Genomic DNA, 24,837 nt, shown 5'->3' on the forward strand with positions numbered 1-24,837 from the left:
TTTTTTAAAAAAAAAAAAATCTCCATCAAGCCTAGAACCGTGATTTGTGGGTGGCCGGGTCCCTAGCGAGGCTACACTGCTTCCGCTTGTGTAGTCATCTCCTTCCCCTCGCACTAAAACAATGCCTTGGCCTCCTGCCAAACATTGAGCAGCCAACGACTGGGCTGTTTAAGAGCCGGAAAAGGTGCTGCGAGAAGCTAGGGCTGTTCTGGGTGCCATGAAAGGCCCAGAGCAAGAGAAGAGGCCTAAGCTTTAAAACATTCCCTTCCTCCGCCCCCTCCTTTTTGTTCCAGACACCAAAACAAACGAGCTGATACACGTGTCCCTATGACTCTTGTTTACTATCAAGACTGCACGGCGCATGCCCTTCTGGGATATGTAGTCCATCCGGTCCCTCCTCCCCGCAGTTTCCCATAAGTGAGGCAGGGCTGGAACTACGAACCCATAACTCATTTCGTGTGCAAAGTTTGGCTTGAGTCCCTGGAGTCTAGCTAGTAACCCAATCCGAATCGCTCCCTCTAGTGATGGACACACCATCTTCTCCAATAAACACAACACAAAAGTCAATACAAGCCCGCCCCTCCAGACCGTCCACAGGCTCACCCAATGGAAAAGGGGAATAGTGGAATGGCAGTCCTTCAGACCAATAAGAGAGTGAAAGAGCTGGGAGGCGGCTCAACCCCCGGGGGTTGGAGGGGAGGGGGAAGACGAAGCTTGAAAGACTTGGTAATGGCGACGGGTTTGGTAAGTGGGAAAGTTTCGGTTGAGGAGTAAGAGCGGCCGCGGGAGCAGGAACGCGCACCAGGGAGGCCAGCGTTAGTTAATCGGGGGGTACACGAACTACTGGTGGTGTTGTCGCGGTCAGGACGGCCCGCGCCGGGGCTGACTGCACTCAGCGGCGTATTTGTTGTCTTTCAGTTCGGAAAGGGGTGGGGGTGGGGAAGGGAGGGGCTGGAGCCCTGGGGGATCGGGCAGCCGAGGGAACTCGGGGCTGCTTTCCTTCTTCCCCTCGAAGGGCCATCTCCGCCCGGGGACCAGTTAGTCGTCCCCCAACTGCCCGCCGTGAACCCACGGCACCGGCGCCTTCCCCGTGCTCACCTGGGCTTCGAAGCCGGGGCAACGTAAGAGGGTCTCGGGGGCAGGGGCTGGGTGGAGTTCGGGCCGGGATCGCGCTTGGGACTGGGTCGCGCGGTGGGTGGCCGAGCAGGCTGCGGGGACTGGACGGGCTGGGGCGGGGGAAGGGGTCGGCGCCGCGCCGGGACTGCCCAGGAAAGTTTGACTTCAACTCCTCGCGTGTGGGCGGAGGGTCGGAGGCTGGCGTGGAGTGGGGGGCCGGCCAGGGGTAGGGGATGCCAGTGAGGCGCCGCCTCCTTGTGGGCCGAGAGGGGCCCGGGTCGGGCTGGGGAGCTCGCGAATCCGCTGGGCCCCGGGGCTCATTGTTACGCAGTTCGAATGAATGGGCTCTGACGCGCCTGCGCGCTGGGGCTGAACCGAGGGGAAAAACAAGCCTGGAGTCCAGGCTGCGGTCACATGATGGGGGGAGGGGAGGGGAGTGCAATGAATGGCGAAAGAGGTGGGGGATGGACTTGGCGGCCCTGCCTCTGTGTGACCGACGGAGGAGGCTTGGCAGACGATCCCAGTCTCCGCCTTCCAACCTATGAGGCTGCCCCAGGCCGATTGAAACAAAACAAAAAAGAACCCGGGCGAAGTGGGTATCCGCTGGCTGGGCGGTGTTTGTATGTTCTACAAGCGCTGTCTGCAGTCTAGGGGATTTCGCCCTCCCTGTTTGCGCGCTGCGCAGCCAGGAGTTCATTCGTAGGGAGTTTTCCGCAAGAATCGTTTGTTCAAAGGAGCGCTGACACCAAAGCAGTACTCACCATTTTTTAGCTTAGGGTGACACTGATGCCAGTACGGGAGGAGGGTAAAAGGTAATTATCCAGGGAAGCGATGAAGCGCTTTTATTTCTCCCTAAAAGCAGCAACACATAACTCCTAACAATAGTTTTGAAGTTTAAGTTTTGAGAATCAAAGAGTTTCGCATTTTGAAATCCTTAACTGTTCCCTTTGTCTGTTGGTAACGCTTTTTAAACCTTTTGTCTTCTTTATGTATTTGGTCTTAGGGCTTTGATGTTCACACCCCCCCCCCTTGTCTTTTGCGAACAAGAGTGTTACTGTCGTCTATTTTCCTCTGTCAAAGTGCTCACTTTTTTGCTGGATGGGCAATATTTGAGAACTTTTAAGAACATAGGAACGCTTTTCAAACGAATTACACTCGCTCCTTTGAGTTTTTGAGCTACTGTATACCAGGAAACTCTGCAACCACTTTGCATTAAAATAATAATGCGTTTTCTTCAGAATTGACTAATTATAGAATGAAAACTTAGTTTCATTCTGATTTTTTCATTTCATAACCTGATTACTTTTCTTTTCCCTTGAGTACTAGACCCTTTGTTTACTACTTGGAATCCTATGTACACACATTAATTAGCCGAAGGATTACTCTTTCCTAGGATTTTGCACACAGGTGTCTTCCACAGTCTCTGTACTACGTACTTCTCAGATTTTACACGTGGTGCTGTCAATTTAAGGGTTGTCTCCTTTCGTAGGTTTTATCTTTAAACTTTTTCCTTGCTATTCAAGTGCCCAGCAAAGCACCAGGTACATATGGCATGGACTGGCGAAATGAATAAACTATTAGACCCCGCTGGTTTTTTCCTGGGAGAATTGCAAGCTGATCTTTTGTATTTGTTTGAAATTAAAATATCAGTTTGAGGTTTGTTGTGTTTTGTGGTTTTTTTTTCCCCTAAAAATTATAAGAAATTACTTTATTAATTATGAAACTCTCCTTGATATTTTAATATATTAACCTCTGTGTACAAAAGTGAAATTTTACTTAGGATAACAAATCATAACCAATTAAAAAATTTTAAAAAATGGATAAATACTGTGTGTATCATAAAATTATATAAAAATAACACTATGGAGTACTCCTTGACTGCCTAACACATGGGCAGTATACTTATTTCTTTATAACTTGATCTGAACACACTTGGGTGCTTTATATAACCACAGTTTATATTTTATATAACCACAGTTTATATTTTTCTAGTAAAAGAATAGAAAAATAATTTTCTCTAATATGATTGAAATTTTTATAAGTTAGTGGTACTACTTTTAAAACATTTCCTGAGATGTTACTGTAGGTAGTGTGACATTTTTACTTGAGAAAACCTATCATGTTTATTTGCATGTGTACATTTTCAGATCATTTCACATATTTCTTTTCCCCCTTATTTATCTTAAATCTTCTTTTGATTGGCAGTACCCTAAAAAGGTTAGTAAATGGTCTTGTAGTATGTCATTGGGATTATGTTCTCCTCATTGTCAGGTTTTCCTGTCAGAGCATTAGGAAAATAACAGGAATTGATTTAAATGTGAAAGAGCCCTGGTGGCCAAATAATTTTAAGGTATAAGTTGCTAGTTGATAATGACTTGAATTCTCCAGCTGCTCCATTGGAAAGAAATGGGTCACCCTGCTTCCATGAAAATTTACAGCCTTCGAAACCTTTAGGCTAATCTGCTCTGCTCCATAGTCAAGGCATTATGAGTCAGAATCTGTTTGATGCCAGTGGATTGTCTAAACTAGGCAGGGAGTCTAGTTTGGGCAGAATTGGATGATAAAATAGAGGAATGCTTTAAAGAAGTGCTTTGCAATCAATTTCTTATCAGTGTGAAATGAGGAAGAACTTGTTTAGGAGTCCTGGTGGCACAGTGGTTAAGCACTGCCGCTAATTTAAAAGCAGTGATTTTACTTCTTTGTTGTTTACTGAGACTTTGTTGGATCTGTTCCTGTTTTCCTCTCCTATCTTTTTAAAAGATTTTATTTGCTTATAAAGTTTTTGTAACATTAGTAGAGCCTTCCCATCCGCAGTTGGTACAGATTTGTAATATGGAACATGACATTTCAAAGTAAAGCCAACTGAATACTCTTCCCTTTCGAGAATCACATGTGGAAAAGACATGACACGTGTACTTAACTAAAACAAGGAAGGCTGTGTTGAATCCTATGTTAAAGCAGTATACAAGTGCGTGAATGAACAATAGGGTTAGCTCTACCAGGAGATAGTTGAAAGAGGGCCTTGTTAATCAAAATTATCTAATTGGTATACTATATGTGGGGGAGTGTTTCTGAGTAAGGGCTCTTCAAATATTCCTTATTAGATCAAAGCTTAAGTGATGCAGAAAACTGCATTTATATATACTTTTGAATTTATTTCTGTACATACTAGTTCATTCTCAATAGAAACCTGAGAGATAAGTAAACGTTCCCTGAGTTCAGAGACTCTATAGTTTGACCTAAGTCTAGACTCTCATGTTGTTAACTGCGGTCTTCCGAGCACCACTCACAGCAACCTTATAAACAAAAGACCTGAAACCTTTCTATAACTATCCCTTCTCAAAGTTCATCGTTTCCAGAGGCATGTTACTAGGAAGTGGATGCCACTCCTGCTTCAACTCTCATACTGTATACTAAGTGTATAGTAGGAAAACCTCTGTTAGCACAACTAGACTTTTGCTAACCTTGGGCATCAGGAGGTGAAACAGACAACAAACCACCCTATTATTTTCATTGCCATTGAGTTGGAACCAATTCATAGCTGGCCTTTCATCAGGTTTTCAAAGGTTTTATAGCGCCTTGGAACTGCTGGTGGAATTGAACCCCCAAAGCAGCACAGTCTTTGAGTTAACACAACTCCCTATGGACTATACCCCCGGAAATACCCAACTCATTGTTCTCAGACCAAATCACATGGGAAGAGATTGTGCCTCTTTTCTTTTGGAACAGCTGGTAGATTTGAACCACTTGCTTTTGGATTGGCAGAGCAACTCTTTAACCACTAGGCCACTCTTGTAAATTGTGGAGTTGAGGACATTGTGCAGTCCATTATAGGAAAAATATATCTAGGGAGAATGAGAAAACCAAAGAGCTCTGCAGAGTGAGGCGAGGGGCAGGACAAACTCTACCTCTCCACGTGTGGAGCAGGAGCACAGGGCTGTTTCATACACAGAGGATAATGCTGAGGTGTATACATGCTTAGTGTGATGTCTGAATTGCATACTCGTGGTAAAATGCTACTTTTTCCATTTTCAGATTGCACTTGTGGTTGCCTCTGTAAATTGTCACTCTACATTTTGGATTATTATGAAAGATTTATGTTCTTTCTGTATACTAAGGAGCTCAGCTGATGAAGGTCAGTGATTACCAGCTGCTCTGTAGGAGAAAGATGGACAGTCTTTCTCATAAAGATTTATAGGCTTGGAAACCAGGTGGAGGGTCGCTGGAATCACCTTGATGGCAGTGAGTCAGTGGAATGCTTAAAACATGAGGAGGCTGTGGGACAATGAGGTCCTGGCGTAGAGTTGATGTGTGAGTCAGAATGGACTCCATGGCAATGGCTTTATTGTTGTTTCCTTTCAGTACTTAAAGTGAGGACAGATGTATGTGGAAATAGTTAAAATCGCTTCTCTAAAGTGTTAATTGGAAGCAGGAGTGGTGGCATCCACTTCCTAAACAATGTGCCTATGAAAACTATGAACTTTGATAAATGTCGATAGTTATAGAAAGGATTCAGGCCTTTTGTTGATAGGGTTGCTGAGTCAAGCTCGAATTGACGGCAAGCAACAAAAACAACAAAGTGTTAATTTACCTAAAGAAATTACGTAGAACATCTAGTTTTTTCCTGTTTTATGAGTTTAATAAATATCTGCGTTGGTCCTACCAGTTACCTTTATCTTATGACAGCTCTTACAAAACTTAAGAGAACTGGGGGCAGGTAGCTTACATAGGCAGAATTGGGAATATGAGCTTATAACATTTTCCCCCTTTAACTGCCTAGATGGATTGATATGGTTACTGCTGCAGTGGGCTCTTGTGTGTCGGAAAGTGTGTTGGTTCAGGTCTTTTATTCATAGGGTTGTACTTGACTCGAAGGCACCTAACAACAACAGATCTCTTAAATATTTGTTAAAGATGTCCAAGTGTCTTAATCATTGCAGATAACGTCCAGTGTCAGTTTTACTGTATGTTCAGCATTATTTTAAGCTTCCTTTTTTAGACTTTTGACAGCAGTTTATGACTTGTTGTTGTTGTTCTGTGCCGTTGAGTTGCTTGTGACTCATAGTGACCCTGTGAGTTAGGGGCTTTTATTAGTGTCATTGTATAAAGACATAAAGCTTTTAAATTAATTGTCTGGGGCACATACCTACTTAATGGCAAATCTGAGATAGACATTTTTTGTTGTTAGGCGCTGTGCAGTCTGGACCGACTCGAGGCTGACCTTCCAGTGAGTTTTCAGAGGCTGTAAATTTCACATGAGGAGATTACTTTTTTTGCCATGGAGCAGCTGGTATATTTGAACTGTGTGCCTTAGGGTTGGCAACATAACTCTTTACCACTAGACCACCAGAGTTCCCAAAGATGTGCATTTAGGCAGCTTCATTTCAAAGTCTGTGCTTTTGTCTACTTAAAAAGATCCTATTTTCCCCAAACTATGTTCAGAAGTCTTATTTTTCAGCTGAGAACCAGTTTCCACACTACTTGAAAGGCTGCCCTGCCTTCTCAGTATATGAATTCTGTATTTTCTCGATCTGGCTTGATTCTTTGTTTACTGTGAATCTGCTCATGGGAGTTTCTTTCAGATTTATCTTCCTTTTTTTAATACATTACTAGTCAGGTTGTCTTGTAGAATTAGAAAGAGCTCTAGTGGTGTAATGTGTTGGGCTGCAGACGGAAAGGTCTGCAGGTAGATCAGCTGTGCTGAGGGAGAAATATCCCCTAAAAATGGGCAGCATTTCCCCTAAAAACTCAGTTTAGAAGCCCTGTAGAAGCTTGCTGTGAGTGGGGATCATCTTGATCTCAGGTTTGGTTTTGGTAGTTCTCACTTTCCATTGTAGTGTAGGTTCTGTGATAGCAGTGATAACTGGTTTATCATGAGGTTCCAACATTACAACTTGAAAAGGGGATTTATATTGTGGGTATTAAATAACGTCCAAATTAAAAGAAATTTTTTTTAACAATTGTGTCTCAGAAGAGTTACTCGATTAAAAAAGAAATAAGTAACTGCTTTTATGCTTTAGAAGAAAAGACTTATAAATTACTTTTTATAAATCTTTTGACGTACAGATGTAATTTAGTGTCGTCAACACAATTGTAGGTAGAGACACAAGAGAGTTTTACCTGGTATAAAAGAATTCAGAGGATTTGAACCTGGAATCTGGGACTGAATTAAAGAGTCTGGTTTATTATTGTGTCTGGTTTATTAAGTTAATGTAAAAAATCCCATTACTTGCCTTTTTTTCTGTGTTTATTATTTTTCAGTCGGAGCACCATAACATGGTGTGGGAAGTGAAGACAAATCAGATGCCTAATGCAGTCCAGAAGCTTCTGCTGGTAATGGATAAGAGATCGTCAGGACTTAACGACTCCTTGGAGTTGCTGCAGTGTAATGAGAATTTGCCATCCTCACCTGGATACAACTCCTGTGACGAGCACATGGAGCTCGGTAAACAAATCACGACTATTTTAAACTTTTACGAAGGTTCACGTTAATTTTCATGTTTAGTCAGTTCCTCCATCTACCTTGACCTGAAAAATAGGTTTCTGTCTAAAAGTAATTTTCCTTTGTTCCTGCTTTTACATAAAAACAGCCTGCATTTGGGCTTTTTCATCATGTAGATTCTCATCTTAAAATGACTCAGCTGTTAAATTTGTGGGGAAAGATTGAATCATTAAATACTTTTGGGAAAACTCTGTGAATTTTCAAAAGGTAGTACTTCTCAAACATCCTTCTACTGAGCTCAGTAAATTATGCTTGACCACCCTTTGTGGCTGGGCTGCTGGTGTGTTGAGGAAGTTAAAGTGAACTCTTGGAATTTGAGGATCTGACAGTGACACTTGTGGTTCCTGCTGTTTGGAGTTCCTTCAAATCTATGTGACATACTTCTGAGCTTCTCCAGAGGCATGTGATACATAGAAATGTGGAGATTTTTCAGGTATAATTTTGAATTGCAGTGTTTTGAAGCTAATATTTACAAATAAATCATACGGCTAATGGTTAACTCTTGATCTGTTGCTCAGCTTTTCAGTTTGACTTTATCCCATTTAATGTCTTGTTTTACTTTTTCTATAGATTCTGAGAAGTATATATGACTATTTTTTTAAAAAAAATTATGGAATGGACCTTATTGAGTAGTGGTTGGATATTTGGAGTTGTCTGAAATCTTACAACATAACCTGTTTGAATGCTAATGATCTCTTGGACTCTTACTCATTGGGCAGTGGTTGCTTTTGAGCATGGAGCACTGTTGTAATCGAGTAGTTCGTCCTCCACCTTCATACTTTAGGTTTCAGGAGCAAATCGGGAATTTAGAGCCCAAGAGGGTCAGAAGCATCATACTTCCCTTCTCTATATGATTTCAGTTAAAAAGTAATTCATGTCCAGACAGACATGACCCTTTTATAATAAATAAGAAAATGATGGAAAAAGAAAGGATAGTGGAAAAGGGAGAGTTACCCTACCAGGGCTGAGAATTTGCTAGTGGCAAGTCAAACCTGGCAGCCACTCTTTTGGAGGCACATATGACAGTCTGCTTCTACAAAGATTGACAGTCTTGGAATCCCTGTGAGGCAGGTGACTGTGTTGGAATTAGTGACAAGAGTATTTTTTGTTGTTTTAAATTACTCTGATGTTTTAGAACTCTTTGACTGTACTTTGCTAGGGATTACCTTCCATTCAGTTTCATAAATGTACATCCTGAATAAGACATTTCTGTTTTAGTAGGGGGGGGTGTGTGTGTGTGTGTGTGTGTGTGTGTGTGTGTGTGTATGTGTATGTATGTGTATGGATATAAGTTGTATTTACATTTATGGAGACATTTTAAGAGAATTCCTAGAATTTTTCTTGACCTATATATTGAAGAGACTCAGTATATAGTTTATACATGTTTCATAGAGAAATTTTTTCAAAGGCTTGCAAGATACCACTCTTTATCCTTTTGAAAAATAAGGGTTGTTTTTTTTTTTTTAGAATTCAGTCTTTCTTAGGATAATCAGAGGAAGGATAATGACTCTTTCCCCCAAAGTAGAAATAACAGAAACTCAGAAAAGACACAACAAGCCAGGCTGTGAACAGTTGTGGTAATTACATGTGTAAGGTAGTGAAGTCATTACATTGGTATTCTTTGGGTTGACTCTTCATCAAGCTCTGTTGACTCTTAAAAGTTCTTGTTTTAAAGATTAAAACATATTTCATTCCTGAAACCATTTTGCATTTGATTTTGTGATTTTTCTTTCCATAAAAGTAACTAATTTTGAAGATTTACATTCTAACTGATATTATAGTATTATATTTATTATAATATTGATTCCTATATCCAGTCATTTTCCTCTTTATAATTTTGGTGGTTTCAATTTACAGATGACCTTCCTGAACTTCAAGCTGTTCAAAGTGACCCTGCCCAATCTGCCATATTCCAGCTAAGTTCAGATGTTTCACATCAAGAATACCCAAGAGCATCTTGGAACCAGAATACCTCAGACATATCAGAAAATACTTACAGTGAAAATGAGGTGGATTGGCTGACAGAATTAGCAAATATTGCTACTAGTCCACAGAGTCCACTTATGCAGTGCTCATTTTACAACAGGTAAAAAGCATTCATTATATTAAGAATATTTGCCATTTAAAAAAACCTGTTCCATAATGTCTAATTTTCAATGGGTACTACTGCTTTTCCTCATAACTGTGGAGTCAGGACTGATGCATTGCTGACTCTTAGGGATTTTTCAGAAGTTGAGCACAGTGGCTGTACCACCAGAGTCCCTATATAATGAGTGGTTTATTTAAATTGTATATTAAACCTAAAAAGTTACTAAACTTGGCTCCTTTGTCTTATAAAGATCATTTAGAGTTAGGATTTCACACTTAGATGATAAGTAAAGGTAATAAAGAGATCTTAGGGAGCTCTGGTGGCCTAGTGGCAAGAAGCTGCACTGAAATCTCAGAGGTACGCGATTCAAATCCACCAGATGCTCTGCTGGAGAAGGCAGGACAATCTCCTCCTGTACCTGTCAGATCCGATTTGATGGTACACACTCAAAAAAATAATAATTAAAATAAGATCTTAGCAGCATCAAGAATATTTACAAATACGTTACAGGCCTACTGCCATCCAGCTAATTTCAACTATTAACAGCCCAGTAACATAGACTAGAAGTGCCCGCTAAAGTTTGCAAGTAACATAGACTAGAAGTGCCCGCTAAAGTTTGCAAAGCTGTTTATTTTGAGAAAAGTGTGTGCTGTAAACTTTTTTTAATCAACCTTGACTTTTGGTTCTTTTTCATCTAGGCTTTTGTTTGTTGTTGTTGATTGCCTTTGAGTAGAGCATGACTCATAGTGACCCATGAACAAAAGGCCTGAAGCCCCTCTACAATTATTGACACTTATCAAAGTTCATAGAATTTCCGGAGGCATATTGTTTAGAAAGTGGATTATAGGTATATACTATTTTCCTATTTGCTAGTGCAAAAATTTGCTAATATTGAAATCTTGAACTGGTACAAGTGGACTTCTATTGGTAAAAACTACTGTTCTTTATACATAGACCACAAATAAAGAAAATTTGTGGAAGCTTCTAGAGACTTAAGTGAATAAATTTTAATTATCTCTAAATTATTAAAAGATGGGAATAAACATGATGGCTTATAGGAGAGAAAATGCTCAGATTTGCACTTGCACTGTTTAGATAGAAAAATGATAGACCATAGTGAATGTTTGGTGATATGAGTAAACTGTAAATTTTGTTAGCGTCTGAAGGTTTATATAATTCTTTATAATAGACTTTCTAGCCTTGAAACCCTGTTTTCTGCAGTCCACCATACAATGTTCTTTCTTCTCTTCAGAAGGATATCTGTATTAAATTAGAATAAATTCAATTTGGTTGCCTGTAGTTTAATTCTGTATGAAAATAATTCTGCAGGAAAGAAAACTTACTTTTCAGAGTACTTTTTAATTTTTAGTACCAGTTCTCAGTTCTCCCTGGGACCATAATAGTCACAAAGTTAGAAATTGATTACTTAACATCGTAGTACAGAGTATTTATTAGACTGTCCCCATCCGTTTATTTCTAGTTCAGAAATTTGTTTTTCATAGCCATGCCATGAAATTATTAATAGTTTTGGAATATTAAGTAAGCACTTGAGAAGAAAATAAATAGAAATAACAGAAGTAAAAGAGAGTATGGTCTGCAGATTTTCTGTGCTTCCGACTTTTTCTAGAGAGTGAGACTAACAGTCGACTCTGCTATCTTGTGTGACTTCTGACTCTTATCAATGGTTGTTCATGCGTCTTTTTGTAGAATGTGAAACTATGTCAGGTTTTGGATGCATGAAGTTGTAACTGCAGTTGAGGACAGGTAAAATTTATACCTGTATAGGTGGAGATTGAAAAAGTGTTACTGTGGGTGATTTAGACCCACTTAGCTTGTTACTTTTACAGAACTTATAGACCATGTAAGAAAATTGCACTGTTAACTGCTATTTTTTAAAATGTTAAACAAAAGGAACTGAGAAACTTTATTTTATTAGAGGGAAACTTAAGAAAATTTGAGCAATTTGCTTAATAAAAGGAAAACAAAGGATGAAGTTGAAACATTCAGCATAAAATATAAAATCTAATATTGATTAGGAAATATGGTAAAATATTTGATAAAAGCTTTGAGAAGCTTTTTAAGAAGTAAAATGAGAGCAAAGTCTCAATTTCGTAAATACACATTGAAAAATTATTTCTGCAGTAGTATGAGAAAAATCTTAACGTTGATAAAATTGATAGGCTAATAAAATGTCCAAGTAAATTAGAGAAGAATGTAAAAGCTGCTCCTCATTGTCTTGAACGGTTAGAGAGTAGGAGGTTAATGACCACGTTCCTATTTGACATCCCAGAGTTTGTGGGCTTGAGGTGGCTTTTTCTCCTAGACCTTGGTGTTAATTGTTTTCTAAGCTCCCGAGTCAGCCAGTCCACCATTGATAGGCTCCCTACCATCCCTTCCACGAGTGTCTGATCTATCCGTGAGGAAAGGATTTAAATACTTTGCTCAGATCCCTGTACTTCACTACCTGATAAAGGGTCTTATGAGGAGAATGGAGGTTTTTAGATTGTCATCTTTGTGGTTGGCTGTGTCTTTGTTCTGTGGAATTAACTGGTTGGTAGCAGCACGCTGCTTCACTGTGCCTCCAGAACTCCTACATGAAGCTGCTTGTTGTGTCCGTCAACTTGGAACTGACCATAGCTGACCCTCTCGCAGGTTTCAGAGGCAGTTAATTGCATGGGAGGAGGTTGCCCATCCTTCTCCTGTGGAGCAGCTGGTGGCCTCGAATCGCGTGCCTTCAGGATTTCAGCACAGCTTCTTGCCACTAGGCCACCAAAGCTGTCCACATTAAGTTTAGATATGACTGATTTAAGTACATAAAAGTAGAAGAAATAAAGTGATTAGCCCTCCACAGAGGCATTTTCTCACATGGATGAAAAAGCGCACATTTTGTGTATTTATTAAGAACAGATGGAATAAATGAAAAGTTGTTGTTGTTAAGTGCCATCGAGTCACAGGCGACTCATAGCGACCCTATGAAAGAGAGTCCTCGAAACTTGGGTGCCTTTCATCCTCTCCAGGTTCATAGGGTTTCCGGAGGCAACCTGTTAGAGAAGTGGATGTCACTCCTCCTTCCAAGCTTGTTTTAATTGGGGAGCTCCACCCCACTCTCTGTTCGCATTGAGTAACCAACCATTAATGCGTTTGACACATCAGTGTCACAGTGTTCAGCCTCACAGCACCCACAAGTGACTTTGGTACGGTAACTTGTACCAGGGTTATAAGACCTAGAGGAATGTCTGAACAAAAACAATGAAAGACAGGCCCGGGGGCCGCGGATTAAGTCACCCACCTTTGGCTTGGTAGCATCGCTTTCTGTCCACTGGGACAGCTGATCTCTCTCTGTTGATGTTATTGTTGTTAAGTGCCGTCGAGTCGCAGGTGACTCATAGCGACCCTGTGAAGGAGAGTCCTCGATGCGTGGGTGTCTTTCTTCCTCTCTCCAGGTTCATAGGGTTTCCGAGGCAAGCTGTTATAGAAGTGGATGCCACTCCTCCTTCCAAGCTTGTTTTCATTGGGGAGCTCCACCCCACTCTGTCCGCTTTGGGTAACCAGCCATTAACGCATTTGACACATCAGTGTCACAGTGTTCAGCCTCACAGCTAAAAAGTATTTAGTAATTTAAACTACTTGGTCACATGTGGAAAAATGGTATTTAAAAATTTATCAAGAGATTGCCCTGCAATCCCAGAGGTACGCGGTTGAAATCCACCAGATGCTGTGCTGGAGAAGGAGGGGCAATCTCCCCCTGTACCAGTCAGATCCGATTTGATGGTACACACAAAAAATAATAAAATAAAAAAAAATTATGAAGAGAATTTAGGTAAGGTGTGTAAGGGACAACATGTTCCTTAAATGTGCTGTCTCATGTACTATTTATCTTACATATGTTGTTGTTGTTATGTGCCGTCGAGTCGCCTGCGACTCATAGCGACCCTATGTACAACAGCCCTAAACTCTGCTCTGTCCTGTGCCAATCGCACTGTCTCTGACACTCCCATCCCAATTATCCCAGTCACTGAATCAATCCACCTCATAGAGGGCCTTCCTCTCCTGCGCCGTCCCTCCACCCTCCCAGGCATGATGTCCCTCTCCAAGGACCGGTCTCTCCTCACTACATGTCCGAAGTAAGTTAGACGGAGCCTCAGAATCTTTGCCTCCAAGGAGCCACCCGGTTTAACCCTCTCCAGGACAAATCTATTTGTTTTCCTAGCAGTCCATGGTATTCTCAGTACTCTTCTCCAGCACCACAGCTCAAAGGCATCAGTTCTCCTTCTATCCTCCTTGGTCATTGTCCAACTCTCTGATGCATAACAGGTGATTGCGAAGACTATGGCCTGTATCAGACGCACCTTAGTCTCCAGAGAGGCACCACTGCTCTTCAGCACTTTGGAGAGGTCCCTAACAGCAGACTTTCCCATGGCAATGCGCCTTTTAATTTCCTGGCTGCTGGTGCCAAGACTGTTGACTATGGAGCCAAGCAAACTAAAGCTGTGTACAATCTCAATCTCTTCACCATCCATCCTGATGCTGCCGATTGGTCCAGTGGTGAGAATCTTTGTCTTCTTGACATTGAGCCTCAATCCATATTGCAGGCTACAGTCCTTGACACTCTGCAGCAGGTGCTTCAGGTCCTCCTCAGTTTCAGCAAGCAGGGTTGTGTCATCCGCATAACGCAGATTGTTGATAAATCTTACATGTAACTTTGGCATTTTGAATATTCTTTTTAAAACCCTTGCTTTATGATTAAAGTTACTGCTTTACTTTAGATCATCTCCTGTACACATCATCGCGACTAGCAAAAGTTTACATTCCTACGCACGTCCTCCACCAGCGTCGTCCTCTTCCAAGAGTGAACCAGCCTTCCCTCATCACCACTGGAAGGAAGAAACACCAGTCCGACATGAAAGAGTAAGTTGATCCATCAGGTTAAACTTAACAGAGTTTGTATAACACGTGAAAGAAATTAATTTTCCCTCTCTGAGAAATTGTTTTGAAGCTTATTTTTGTTGTTACTTGCCATCAAGTCAGAACTGACTCATGACTGATGACCCTCCAGGGAGTTTTCAGAGGTAGTAAAACACACGGGAGGATACTGCCTATCTTTCTGTCACAGAGCAGCTGTGGTGGTTTTGAACTGCATACTTTCTGGGTGGCAGTACAGTTTCTTACCACTATACCATCATACAGATGGAAAATAGTATGCCTCATTGTTCAGAATTTAGATTTTAAGTATTAGAGTTAAAAAACCTCTAGAACCCTGAAAATGGAAACATACATTTAAAACTGTAATAACCTTTCGATTTTGAAGATTTCATTATTTCCCCCTATGCTTAGAGTGACTTGAGTTACCCGCTAAGGTAAAAAGAAGGTATGTTAATTGAAAATAAAACTGTTTGCATTTTTCTTTTCCCTAGGCAAATAGTGAGTCAGAATCTGGCATTTTCTGCATGTCCTCCCTTTCAGATGATGATGATTTGGGATGGTGCAATTCCTGGCCTTCTACTGTTTGGCACTGTTTTTTAAAAGGTAAAAAAAATTCTTTTCCCCCACCTCTTAGTGTCACTCACTAGGTAACATTTAACATTTATCTTCTACCTAAATTTTAGGCACACGACTGTGCTTTCACAAGGGAAGTAATAAGGAGTGGCAGGATGTTGAAGATTTTGCCAGAACTGAGGGCTGTGACAATGAGGAAGAGCTCCAAATCGGCACTCACAAGGTAAATTGAAAATTCTTTGGCAGTCTTTTGAAAAGAAACCTGAAGTGACTGTTAACCTGTACTTCTAGTCTCCATTCACTTTTATATTTAAACAGTGTGCAGTATTTCAGGTGGTGGATTCATCTGTCCCTTGTTGCCCAACTTGGTGGAGAGGAACCTTTACCTTTCTCCTAAAATTGTCTCAAAGTTCATTCTAATAAGATAAAAGCTTTCTTCTTATTTCTAGGCCCAGAGACTTTATTTGACCTCTTCAACATTTGACATAGCGGGTTAGTTCGTGAAATCCTCTTCCCTTGGTTTGTGTAGCATGGCAGAGCCCTCTTCACCATTTAATAGTTCTGCTTTTTTGTTGTTGTTGTTGTTGTCCTCTTAATAATTCATTTTAATGAAAGTTTACAGAGACTTAAGGTTTCCAGTAATTCACCTTTTTAATTTTTTTTTTTTTTCTTTTTGCTGGCCTGGTTGCTTGTCTGCCTTTGCTATTTAATCATCTTCAGCTCTTCTCTGCCATGGTGTTAGCAGCACCTCTGTAGAGGTGCTAGAGAAAGACTTACTGAAGTGCTTTTTCTAGAGAAACCGGAACCTTCCTGCCAGCCCTTCCAGAAGGTAGTTCTGTGCTGTCCTTCGATAGGGTAGTGTTGGCTTCCTGATCTTTTACATTGGATTGGATTAATTTTAACTACTGTATTTCTTAGAATTGTGCCGTGAGGTGCCGTTGAGTTGATGCTGTTTGAGTGTGATCCAGTGTGTTAGGATAGAAATGCTCCGTAGGATTTCCCAGACTGATCTTTTTGGTGATTGAGTGCCAGATCTTTTCTCTTGAGGTGGTTAGGTGGTTTCAAGCTGCCAGCCATATGGTTTTATACCACCAGGGCTGCTTTCTCAGAATTACACGATCCTTTATTTTATATATGTCTACACCCCGTACCTGCACATGATCAATAGGGTGCTAATCATCTCTGTGTGAATTTTTACCACTTAAGATTTTGCTTAGTATGGCCTAAACTAGGCTCACTTTTTTCTTGCCTGTCCTGGCTAGCCTTTCCCTGTTCATTTAAAGATGTTACTGTCGTTGATTCCTGGCGTCAGTACAATAGAATTGCATTACACTTGCCTTCTTCCTCCCTTTAGTTGACCCATTCGAGTCCCATAAAGATTTTTAGGCATTCATTTATTACTTTATTCAAGCTCTAGTTTTATAATGGACATTACACTACTTGTTAGAATGTTTGTCTTTATTCTTTTGGCTTCTGATGCTAGGATCTTGTTCATGTTTATGTATTCAGAGACTTGTATTGAGCTACCTGGCCGACTGAGGGAAGAGATCCATATTTATTTATACCTATTCCTAAACAAAGGTGATCCACCAAAGTGTGGAAATTATCGAATAATATCACATGCAAGCAAATTTTGTAGGTGATTATCCCAAAACAGCTAGAACAGAACACTGACAAAAACTGCCAGAAATAAAAGCTGGGTTTAGGAGAGGCACTAGGGATATCATTCCCAATGTCAGATGGATCTGGATCTTGGCTGAAAGCAGAGCGTACCACAAGAATATCTATTTTCTTATTGACTATGTAGATCATAAGAAATTGTGGCTAACAGAAGATAAGAATCCCAGAACACTTGATTTGCTAATGCGAAACCTGTACTCAGGTCAGGAAGAAGCCATCAGAACAAAGCAAGGAGTTGCTACATGGTTCAAAATCAATAAAAGTTCATTAGGGATAGGCAGAACAGATTCTTTAGGAGGCGGGACTTCATAAAGAGAAATATGGCATCAGGATTGGAGAAACTCTCATCAGCAGCCTGTGTTAATGTATGCAGATGACACAACCTTGCTTGCCTAAACTGAGAAGTTTGCTGCAGAAGGTCAAGGACTGCAGTCTCCAATATGGATTGCATCTCAACATTATGAAAACAGATTCTCACCACTAGGCCAATTGGCAGCAGCATGATAGATGGAGGAGATACTGCGATTTAGCATTTTGATCCTCCTCAAATCCACGGTCAACGCTCTTGGCACCAGCAGTCAGGAAATCATAAGACGAGTTACTTAGGGAAAGTCTGGCAGTGATGTCAGCACCTCAACCAGGGGATGGTCTTCACAATTGCTTGCAAATCATCATAGAGGTGGACAGTAACTAAGGATGACAGAAGAAGAATCGATGTTTTTGCATTGTGGTGCTGGAGAATATTGAACATACTGTGGACTGCCAAGAAAACAAACAGGTCTGTCCTGGAGAGAGTCAAACCAGATTGCTCCTCGGGGGCAGGGATTTTGAAGTTATATTTCATATACCGGTCCTCCTCAGAGACTCCTTGGAAGGGTGGAGGAACAGTGCAGGAGAGGAGGACCCTAGATGAGCTGGATTGACACAGTTACTGGGTGGTAGGGCCTCAGTATAGGGCAGGGTTTAGAACTCTTGTTCATAGGGTCTCGCTGAGTCATAGTTGGTTGACTCGTCACAACAGTACTGAGCATGTAAGCTTAATTTTGTTGGGCCACTGCTGCATTATATAAGGCTTTGTTTACTTGGGATTCTCTCTGTATCGTCAAATGATTGAATACTTGAAGATAGTATTTTAGAATTGATAATCATATTAAGAAAAGATACTAAGACTTCCTTATATCCTCTAAAACGAATGTTTAAATGCTTTGCACATCTTTGAGATCTCTTTACTAAATGGCCCTTCCTTTTCAGCTGTAATTGCCCCAACTCTGAACTCGTTTTGTATTTTCAGTAGATGTGTAGTGCTCCTCAGAGAAGTTGCTCGGAAGTCTTGCTCTGGTGCAAGAAATGGTGATCTTCTGCCTTTGTAAATTTCATTCTTTTAAATGCCAGTTCAGATGGGAATCTTGGGACTTAAGAAATCTTCAGTCTCCTTCACATCTCTTTTGGAATGATTCTCTTCCTTTATTAGCATTATTTATACTTACTGTGCTTATTCCAATTTGCATTGTATTACATTTGTTTTTATACATGCCTTTTTTCCTTACTGGGTTGAAAACTCCTTGAAGACAAGGATCCTGCCGTGCTCATTTTTACATTTTCTACAAAGTCTTAAATAGGAACTTCATTATATCTTAAATTGTACATTTCCAACTTATTCCCTCTGTGCCTATGTTTTCAGGGCTATGGTTCTGATGGTCTAAAGTTACTATCACACGAAGAAAGTGTATCATTTGGCGAATCTGTACTGAAGTTGACTTTTGATCCTGGTACAGTGGAAGATGGTTTACTTACCGTAGAGTGTAAGCTGGACCACCCTTTCTATGTTAAAAATAAAGGTAGGGCTTCAATTGAATTTGTAGTAACTTTTTTTAAAAAAAAAACTTCTTTAATCCTTCACTATGTCTTCTGTCTTTGGTTACTTTAAAAAAAGAGAAAATTTCTTTGATTTAAAATGAGATTACTGTAGGAAATGCTAGTAGTAGCTACTTAATGATGCTGAAGAATCTTAGTTGTCAAGTGGAACTCCACTTGCTGGGCAGCATGAAAAATAGTCTTATTCACGTAACATTCTGTAATGAGCTCGCTGTTATCTTGGTGTAGTTCTGGGAGTGGGGGGAGAATGTAATATTCTGGACAATTCCTTTTTAGCTTAGAATTGCCAAATATAATTGGAATCCCTTTTCAGAGAAATATTTCATGGTTTCATTGATCATCACTTATAATTTGCTGTTTTGATGGCCTAATTGTTTGTACTCAGCTACTAGTCTTAGGGTCTGGCAGTTTGAGCCTGTCTAGTGACAACATGGAAGAAAAATGTAGTGATCTGCTTCCGTAAAATGACTAAGGACCCCCTGTGTAGCAATCTGTTCTGTCACCTGTGGGGTCACCAGGACTTGGAATTGGCTCAACAGAAACTATTCAACCCATTTTTCTTTTGAAGATTAGTGAAAGTGCTGATTATAGAGTACTGCTGGTGGGTTAGTGGTAAGGAGTTGGCACTAACAACCCAGAAGCATGCAGTTCGAATCCACTGGTTGTTCCACGGGAGAAAGATAGGCAGTCTCCTACTGTGTCATTTATGCTTCTGCAAATCTGTGGAGAGGTGTGCCGTGAATTGGTCCAGGCACATAGCAACTTAATAAAGTGCTAAATTCAACTAGTTTTAGAGGGCTTTTACCATTGCTAAAATTTATCTAATTCTTGCTTTATTGTAAAGATTTATGACTTTTAGAAAATCTCTTGAGATTTACTTGAAATAACTTTCTAAAGACATAAAAATGATGTGTTTATTGTACAGTAAGTAATTGTAGTGTTTATTTTCAGCCCTCACGCTCTGTGCGACTGGTGTTTACTTTTACTGCAGGTTGGTCATCATTTTATCCAAGCTTGACTGTGGTACAGCATGGCATTCCATGTTGTGAAGTTCATATTGGAGATGTATGTCTACCTCCTGGACACCCCGATGCCATTAATTTTGATGATTCAGGTGTTTTTGATACATTTAAAAGGTAATAGTGGGTTAACATTTTTTAATCTATCATTTTCCCTCCTTTATCTCCTTAAGCTCCGTGAGGTTGGTCATTAAAATGTTGATAGTTCTAAAAGAATTAGAGGAAAGTGCATGTGTAATTAAAGGTATTAGATAATAAAATAAGTGGAGAGATTTGTGTAATAGTCACTTAGGAAACTAAGTAAGTTTATAAAGCACTAAGAATTTGGTTAGATGCATTATTATATCATGTGATTATGAACAAATTTAATGCATTAATTTTAGGTGATACCCCCTCCCCCCCCAAAAAAAAAGCTGCAGTGGCGAAATGGTTAGGGAGCTGTGCTACAAAATGAAGGTGAGGGGTTCGACGCCAACATTCTCTCAAAAAAAAAATTCTGGCCAGTTTGTTTTTCTCGTGTGTTTGTAGGTCTCTTAATAGTATCACTTGTTAATGGAATCTTAATTAAATTTACCAACTGTATCTTTGTGTTTTCGTTATTTTACCAGTTATATTAGTTATATGTTACAGCTAATAAAAATAAAACCAGTAAAAGCTTGACATTTGAAAAAAGCATAGCAAAGCTAGTTAAGTGGCAGAGTGAGCCCACATGCCCTGACTCTCAGGGTTGACTCCCTGCTGCCCTTGGATTGATATTTTGCTGGGTTTAGCAGTGGACTCCTGAGTCTCTAGGAGCCATTAAGTCCTCGGAAGTCTGAAAGAGTTCATTTCTCACTGCATGGCTTTACTCTAGGTTGTTTTCCCTTTTTTAAGCATGAAAAATTTGTGTAGCTGCATGTGACATTTTAGTATTTTGTGATTGTTGAACTATAAAATGTGTCATAATTACTCTTAGAATGGCTTTAAATCACTAAAGTGTGAAAGTATAGTTTATAACAACCTAAGTGCCCATCAACAAACAAATGAATAGAGAAGCTCGGGTATATTCACACAATAGAATGCTACACTGCATTGAAAAACAAGGAACTCATGCAATATTACTCAAAATGGATAACCCTGGAAGACATTAGGCTGAGTGAAATATCTCAGCCACAAAAGGACAAATACTGCATAGTGCCACTGTTGTAAAACAGGACTGACATCGGGTTTGGGGGGAGACTGAGAAAGATGAGATAAATAACGTATATGGCATTGAAACAGATGAGGGAGAGAACTGTTTAAAAGGGATGTGTGATTAGGTATTATTGTCATGACAGGAATCCAGAATGAAGGCTACAGAGTGGAGTGGATCTGGGGGAAGGGATTGTAAAACAAAGAATTTTTCCTTTCTTTTTCAAAGAGAAGAGTTGGGGGGGAAGGGCAGGGAGAAAAGGGCAACAATGAAGGAGTGGAAGTCCAAAGTCTCTGAATTTTTTAATTAAAATTAAGAATTTTTTAAAAGTATAGGTTATATTTTATTTAACCCTGTGGAGTAATTCTTTCTTACATTACAGTTTGATAAGAACTGGGCTAGACTAAAAATAACCACAAGAAATCTGCTTACATTTTAAGATGCATTCTTTCTTAAAAATAACTATCAGAGCTTGTATTTCAGCCTTTTTAATAGTGTTTATCTTTGTTGACCTGTAGATATGCTCTCAATCCATTTAACACCATAAAGGGTTTATACCTAGGGACATAACACTTTATGTCCATGGTAAAAAGAAAATAAAACTTTATTGTTGTGGAGTTGGAACAAAACCCCATAGTGGATGCTCCAGCAGATTTTTCAGAGGCTGGAAATTGCCCAGCTTTCTTGCATAGAACTGCTGGTTTTATTCAGACTGCATGTGTTTGGGTTGGCAAGGCAGCTTCTTATCATCTAGGCTATCAGAGGTCCATGATAATATGCTCTGTGAAATAGGACATTATATGATTTGTATGTTATGCAAACACCATATTAACACCTTCTGGTGGTCCTCTGTGCCCTTGCTGGAGCTGCTGCTGTTAGTGTTCCGAGTAGAGGGTGAGACTAGAGATTGGAACCCTGCAGGGTGGTGGGAGTGGAGAAGGAGAGGAAGCCTTGGGGAGGAGGAAGTAAACACGTCCAGTCTCAGCCTTTGCTCTGCCAGTGTGAGCAGTTGGAGCAGTCAGGTCCCAACCCCTCTACTGAGCTCACACCTAGGGCATCCCTCCAGCTTAACCTGCCTGTATCCCACCTGTGATCTGCTGCTGAACAAGTTACCTGTGAGCCACTGCTGCAGTTTTTGTGGTTTGTTTTTTTTTTTAAAAAAATCATTAAAAGGTTAAAATAAGCAAAAGGACAGTTGTTCTCTCTTCTTAGGGAGAAAAAATAATCCACAACTTCTGAGACCAGTAATGTATATGATCAGATGTTGCCCTACAGACATGAAGTGATGCATGTGTCTATATCTTGTGAAGGCAGTCCAGTTACTGTTTGAAAAAAAAGAAAAAGGTACAGGATCTGGCACAGGACCTTTGTCCAAAAAGTGGTGCCGGTTGTTATCTAAACAGTTTGATTATATCTGCATGCACACTCTGAAAAATTACACAGAAAAATAGCATTTTAAGATCTAATTCTCTGAAATAATGTGGATCAATAAAGTCTTAACATGTTTTAGTGAGAGTATAAACGGATAAGAAATTTTAGAATGTAATTTGGCTTTATCTTGTCAGGTTGAATGTCAGCAATTTCACTGCCTCTGTAAGTGCGTGTGCACTAAAGTAGAGAGGTAATTAAAACCGAGGGTAGAGAACATGCTCTGAACATCTTGTAAAGATACCAGTTAAGTAAGTGTTCTAGCAGGTAATCAAGGCTACTTCCACAGTTTTAATTGATAGTTTCTAAGTATCTACTGGGAAGCTGGTCCATGTAGGACTGCACCACTAACCCAGAGGTGAAGCCTTTAGATTCACCAGTAGCTTTGCGTGATAAAAATGGGTGGGTTCCTTTTGTGTCATTACAGCCTCCTAAAAACCTGTGGGGTGTCAGCTTTGATTTGAAGTAACTATTGTGTGCCACCTCAGTTCTAAGTATTGTACGTACCTTGTTTTCTTAGCAAGACTACAAAATAATCATTTACAGAGAAGTAAGCTGAGGCTAGATATTTTATTTACCCAAGCTCACGTTGTTAGCGAGTGGCAAATTTGAACCCACCAACAGTTTTACAGTATTATATTCTATACAAAATTCATCAGTGATCTAGATTTCAAGTCACTCGGCTCTACTATGTATGTGCTGATTTTGAGGGGTTTAAAATCAGTTAAGATACGGGCTCCACTCAGTTTGCTTCCAGTCTGGAGAAATGCATAAGTAAATACATACAGTGTGGTATACTGGCACATTGGATTGGCAGTGTAGGATCTGTGCTCTGGACCTGGGCTGCCTGGCTTCACGTCTGCCACTGCAGCATAGTGGGTGGGGAATGGATGGATCTTGACCACATTATCCTTTGGACACCTTTGTTGTTGTTTGTTTTAATTTGTAAAATGGACTTTGTATTGGAGGTAGGATACATGAGCTCATATATAGGACACTTAAGCTGTGATGTTATTTTAGAATTTTAAAGAAAAATGACAAATCAGATGAATAGGCATTAGAAACTGGAAAGAAGAAAAAAAATGGCGTATGAAAGTAGAAATGTGAAACAAAGGACATCCCAGAGACAGTGAGTGGTTTGATGAGAGTGAATGTTTATCTGAGGAGGTTTAATAAAGGATTAAGCGATGTTTTAGAAGCCTGTGTTTTATTTTAATACTGCTGCCATGCCAAAAAAGTCTCTGAGTGAACATTTCACATGAACTTGAAGCTGTCTCCGGTTGAAAATAAATGATGACATTTGTGCCACTAGAGGGTAGAGTTTTCAAATTTTAGAGTTTGCCTTTCTACTTTATGATATTTTTATATTTCAATACCTATTTAAATATTTTTAACTGGAGGTTAATTTTGTGTCAAAATCATTTAGAATACTTAAGGTTGCCATTTCTTTCCCCCAGTGTGGCAAGGGCTTAATTTTTGTACAAGTTGCAGATACTGCTGTGGTCAAATCACTTCCTTCTGACAGAGTATTGAGGATTTTGGAGCCTTGATTCAGAAGACACTCTGAAACTTGCACTGGAACATAAACCAAAATCGAGGAGAAGTGCTCAAGAGAGAAGAGTAGAAGATTTTTAAGGGCAGCTAAAAAGTCAAAAGTATTATAAAGAAATAACACAAAGGACTGGAGTTAGAAAACCGAAAGAAAACAAGACACTCAGCATGTTTCAAGCAGAAAGATTGAGTTCCTAATTCATTTTGATGCTGGAATACACAGCCATATACCAAAAAGAAACAATTGGCGCGAAATTAGTTTAGGAAGTAGCATAGCATCAAAACCTAATGTTAAGGGGAGCTCTGGTGGCCTAGTGGCAAGGAGCTGCAACTATAATCCCAGAGGCGCACGGTTCGAATCAACCAGATGCTCTGCTGGGGAAGGAGGAGCAGTCTCCTCCTGTACCAGTCAGATCTGATTTGATGGTACACTCACACAAAAATAATAAAATAAAAATATTTTTTAAAAAAAAACACCCTAATGTTAGTAATGAAAAACGTTCAAGCTGCACTGAAGACAATGGCAAAAAAAGAAATAAGGCTTCAGGAATTGATGGGACACAACTGACATGTTTCAGCTAACAGTTGCAGCCCTGCACACGCTCATTAGCCTAGGCCAAGGAATTTGATTACCTGCCCAACTAACTTGATCCATATTTGTGGCTGCTCGAGAAAGATAGTTCAACAGAATATGTGAATTTATCATATGCAGGTAAAATCTTGCTGAAGATTATTAAAAAAATGGAATAGTACATTGAAGGGGAACTGCAAGAAATTCAAGCTGCAAGAAATTCAGAAGAGGCCTGCACAGGAACGATAGCACCGCTGATAATAGAGGAATCTTGCCTGGAATCAGGATACTGGAAAGATGTTTGTTTTACTGACTGCAAAGGCATTTGTTGTATAGACC

General features: G+C 40.1%; 1 protein-coding gene across 1 annotated transcript in view; it reads left to right on the forward strand.

Moving 5' to 3' along the window:
* Positions 1 to 683: 683 nt before the first annotated feature.
* The window catches only part of HBP1 (HMG-box transcription factor 1), a 30,687-nt gene continuing 6,533 nt past the window's right edge, over positions 684 to 24,837 (forward strand). Inside the window, exons 1-8 of the mRNA XM_006882625.1 lie at positions 684 to 744; positions 7,378 to 7,561; positions 9,476 to 9,704; positions 14,474 to 14,615; positions 15,122 to 15,233; positions 15,314 to 15,426; positions 18,565 to 18,721; positions 19,750 to 19,894. Of these exons, the coding sequence (XP_006882687.1) occupies positions 730 to 744; positions 7,378 to 7,561; positions 9,476 to 9,704; positions 14,474 to 14,615; positions 15,122 to 15,233; positions 15,314 to 15,426; positions 18,565 to 18,721; positions 19,750 to 19,894 (1,097 nt within the window). The 5' untranslated portion in view covers positions 684 to 729. The remainder of the gene's footprint in view (positions 745 to 7,377; positions 7,562 to 9,475; positions 9,705 to 14,473; positions 14,616 to 15,121; positions 15,234 to 15,313; positions 15,427 to 18,564; positions 18,722 to 19,749; positions 19,895 to 24,837) is intronic.

The sequence above is a fragment of the Elephantulus edwardii genome, unplaced genomic scaffold (assembly GCF_000299155.1).
Source record: "Elephantulus edwardii isolate Elephantulus edwardi_28Jun2011 unplaced genomic scaffold, EleEdw1.0 scaffold00022, whole genome shotgun sequence".
Lineage (NCBI taxonomy): Eukaryota > Metazoa > Chordata > Mammalia > Macroscelidea > Macroscelididae > Elephantulus > Elephantulus edwardii.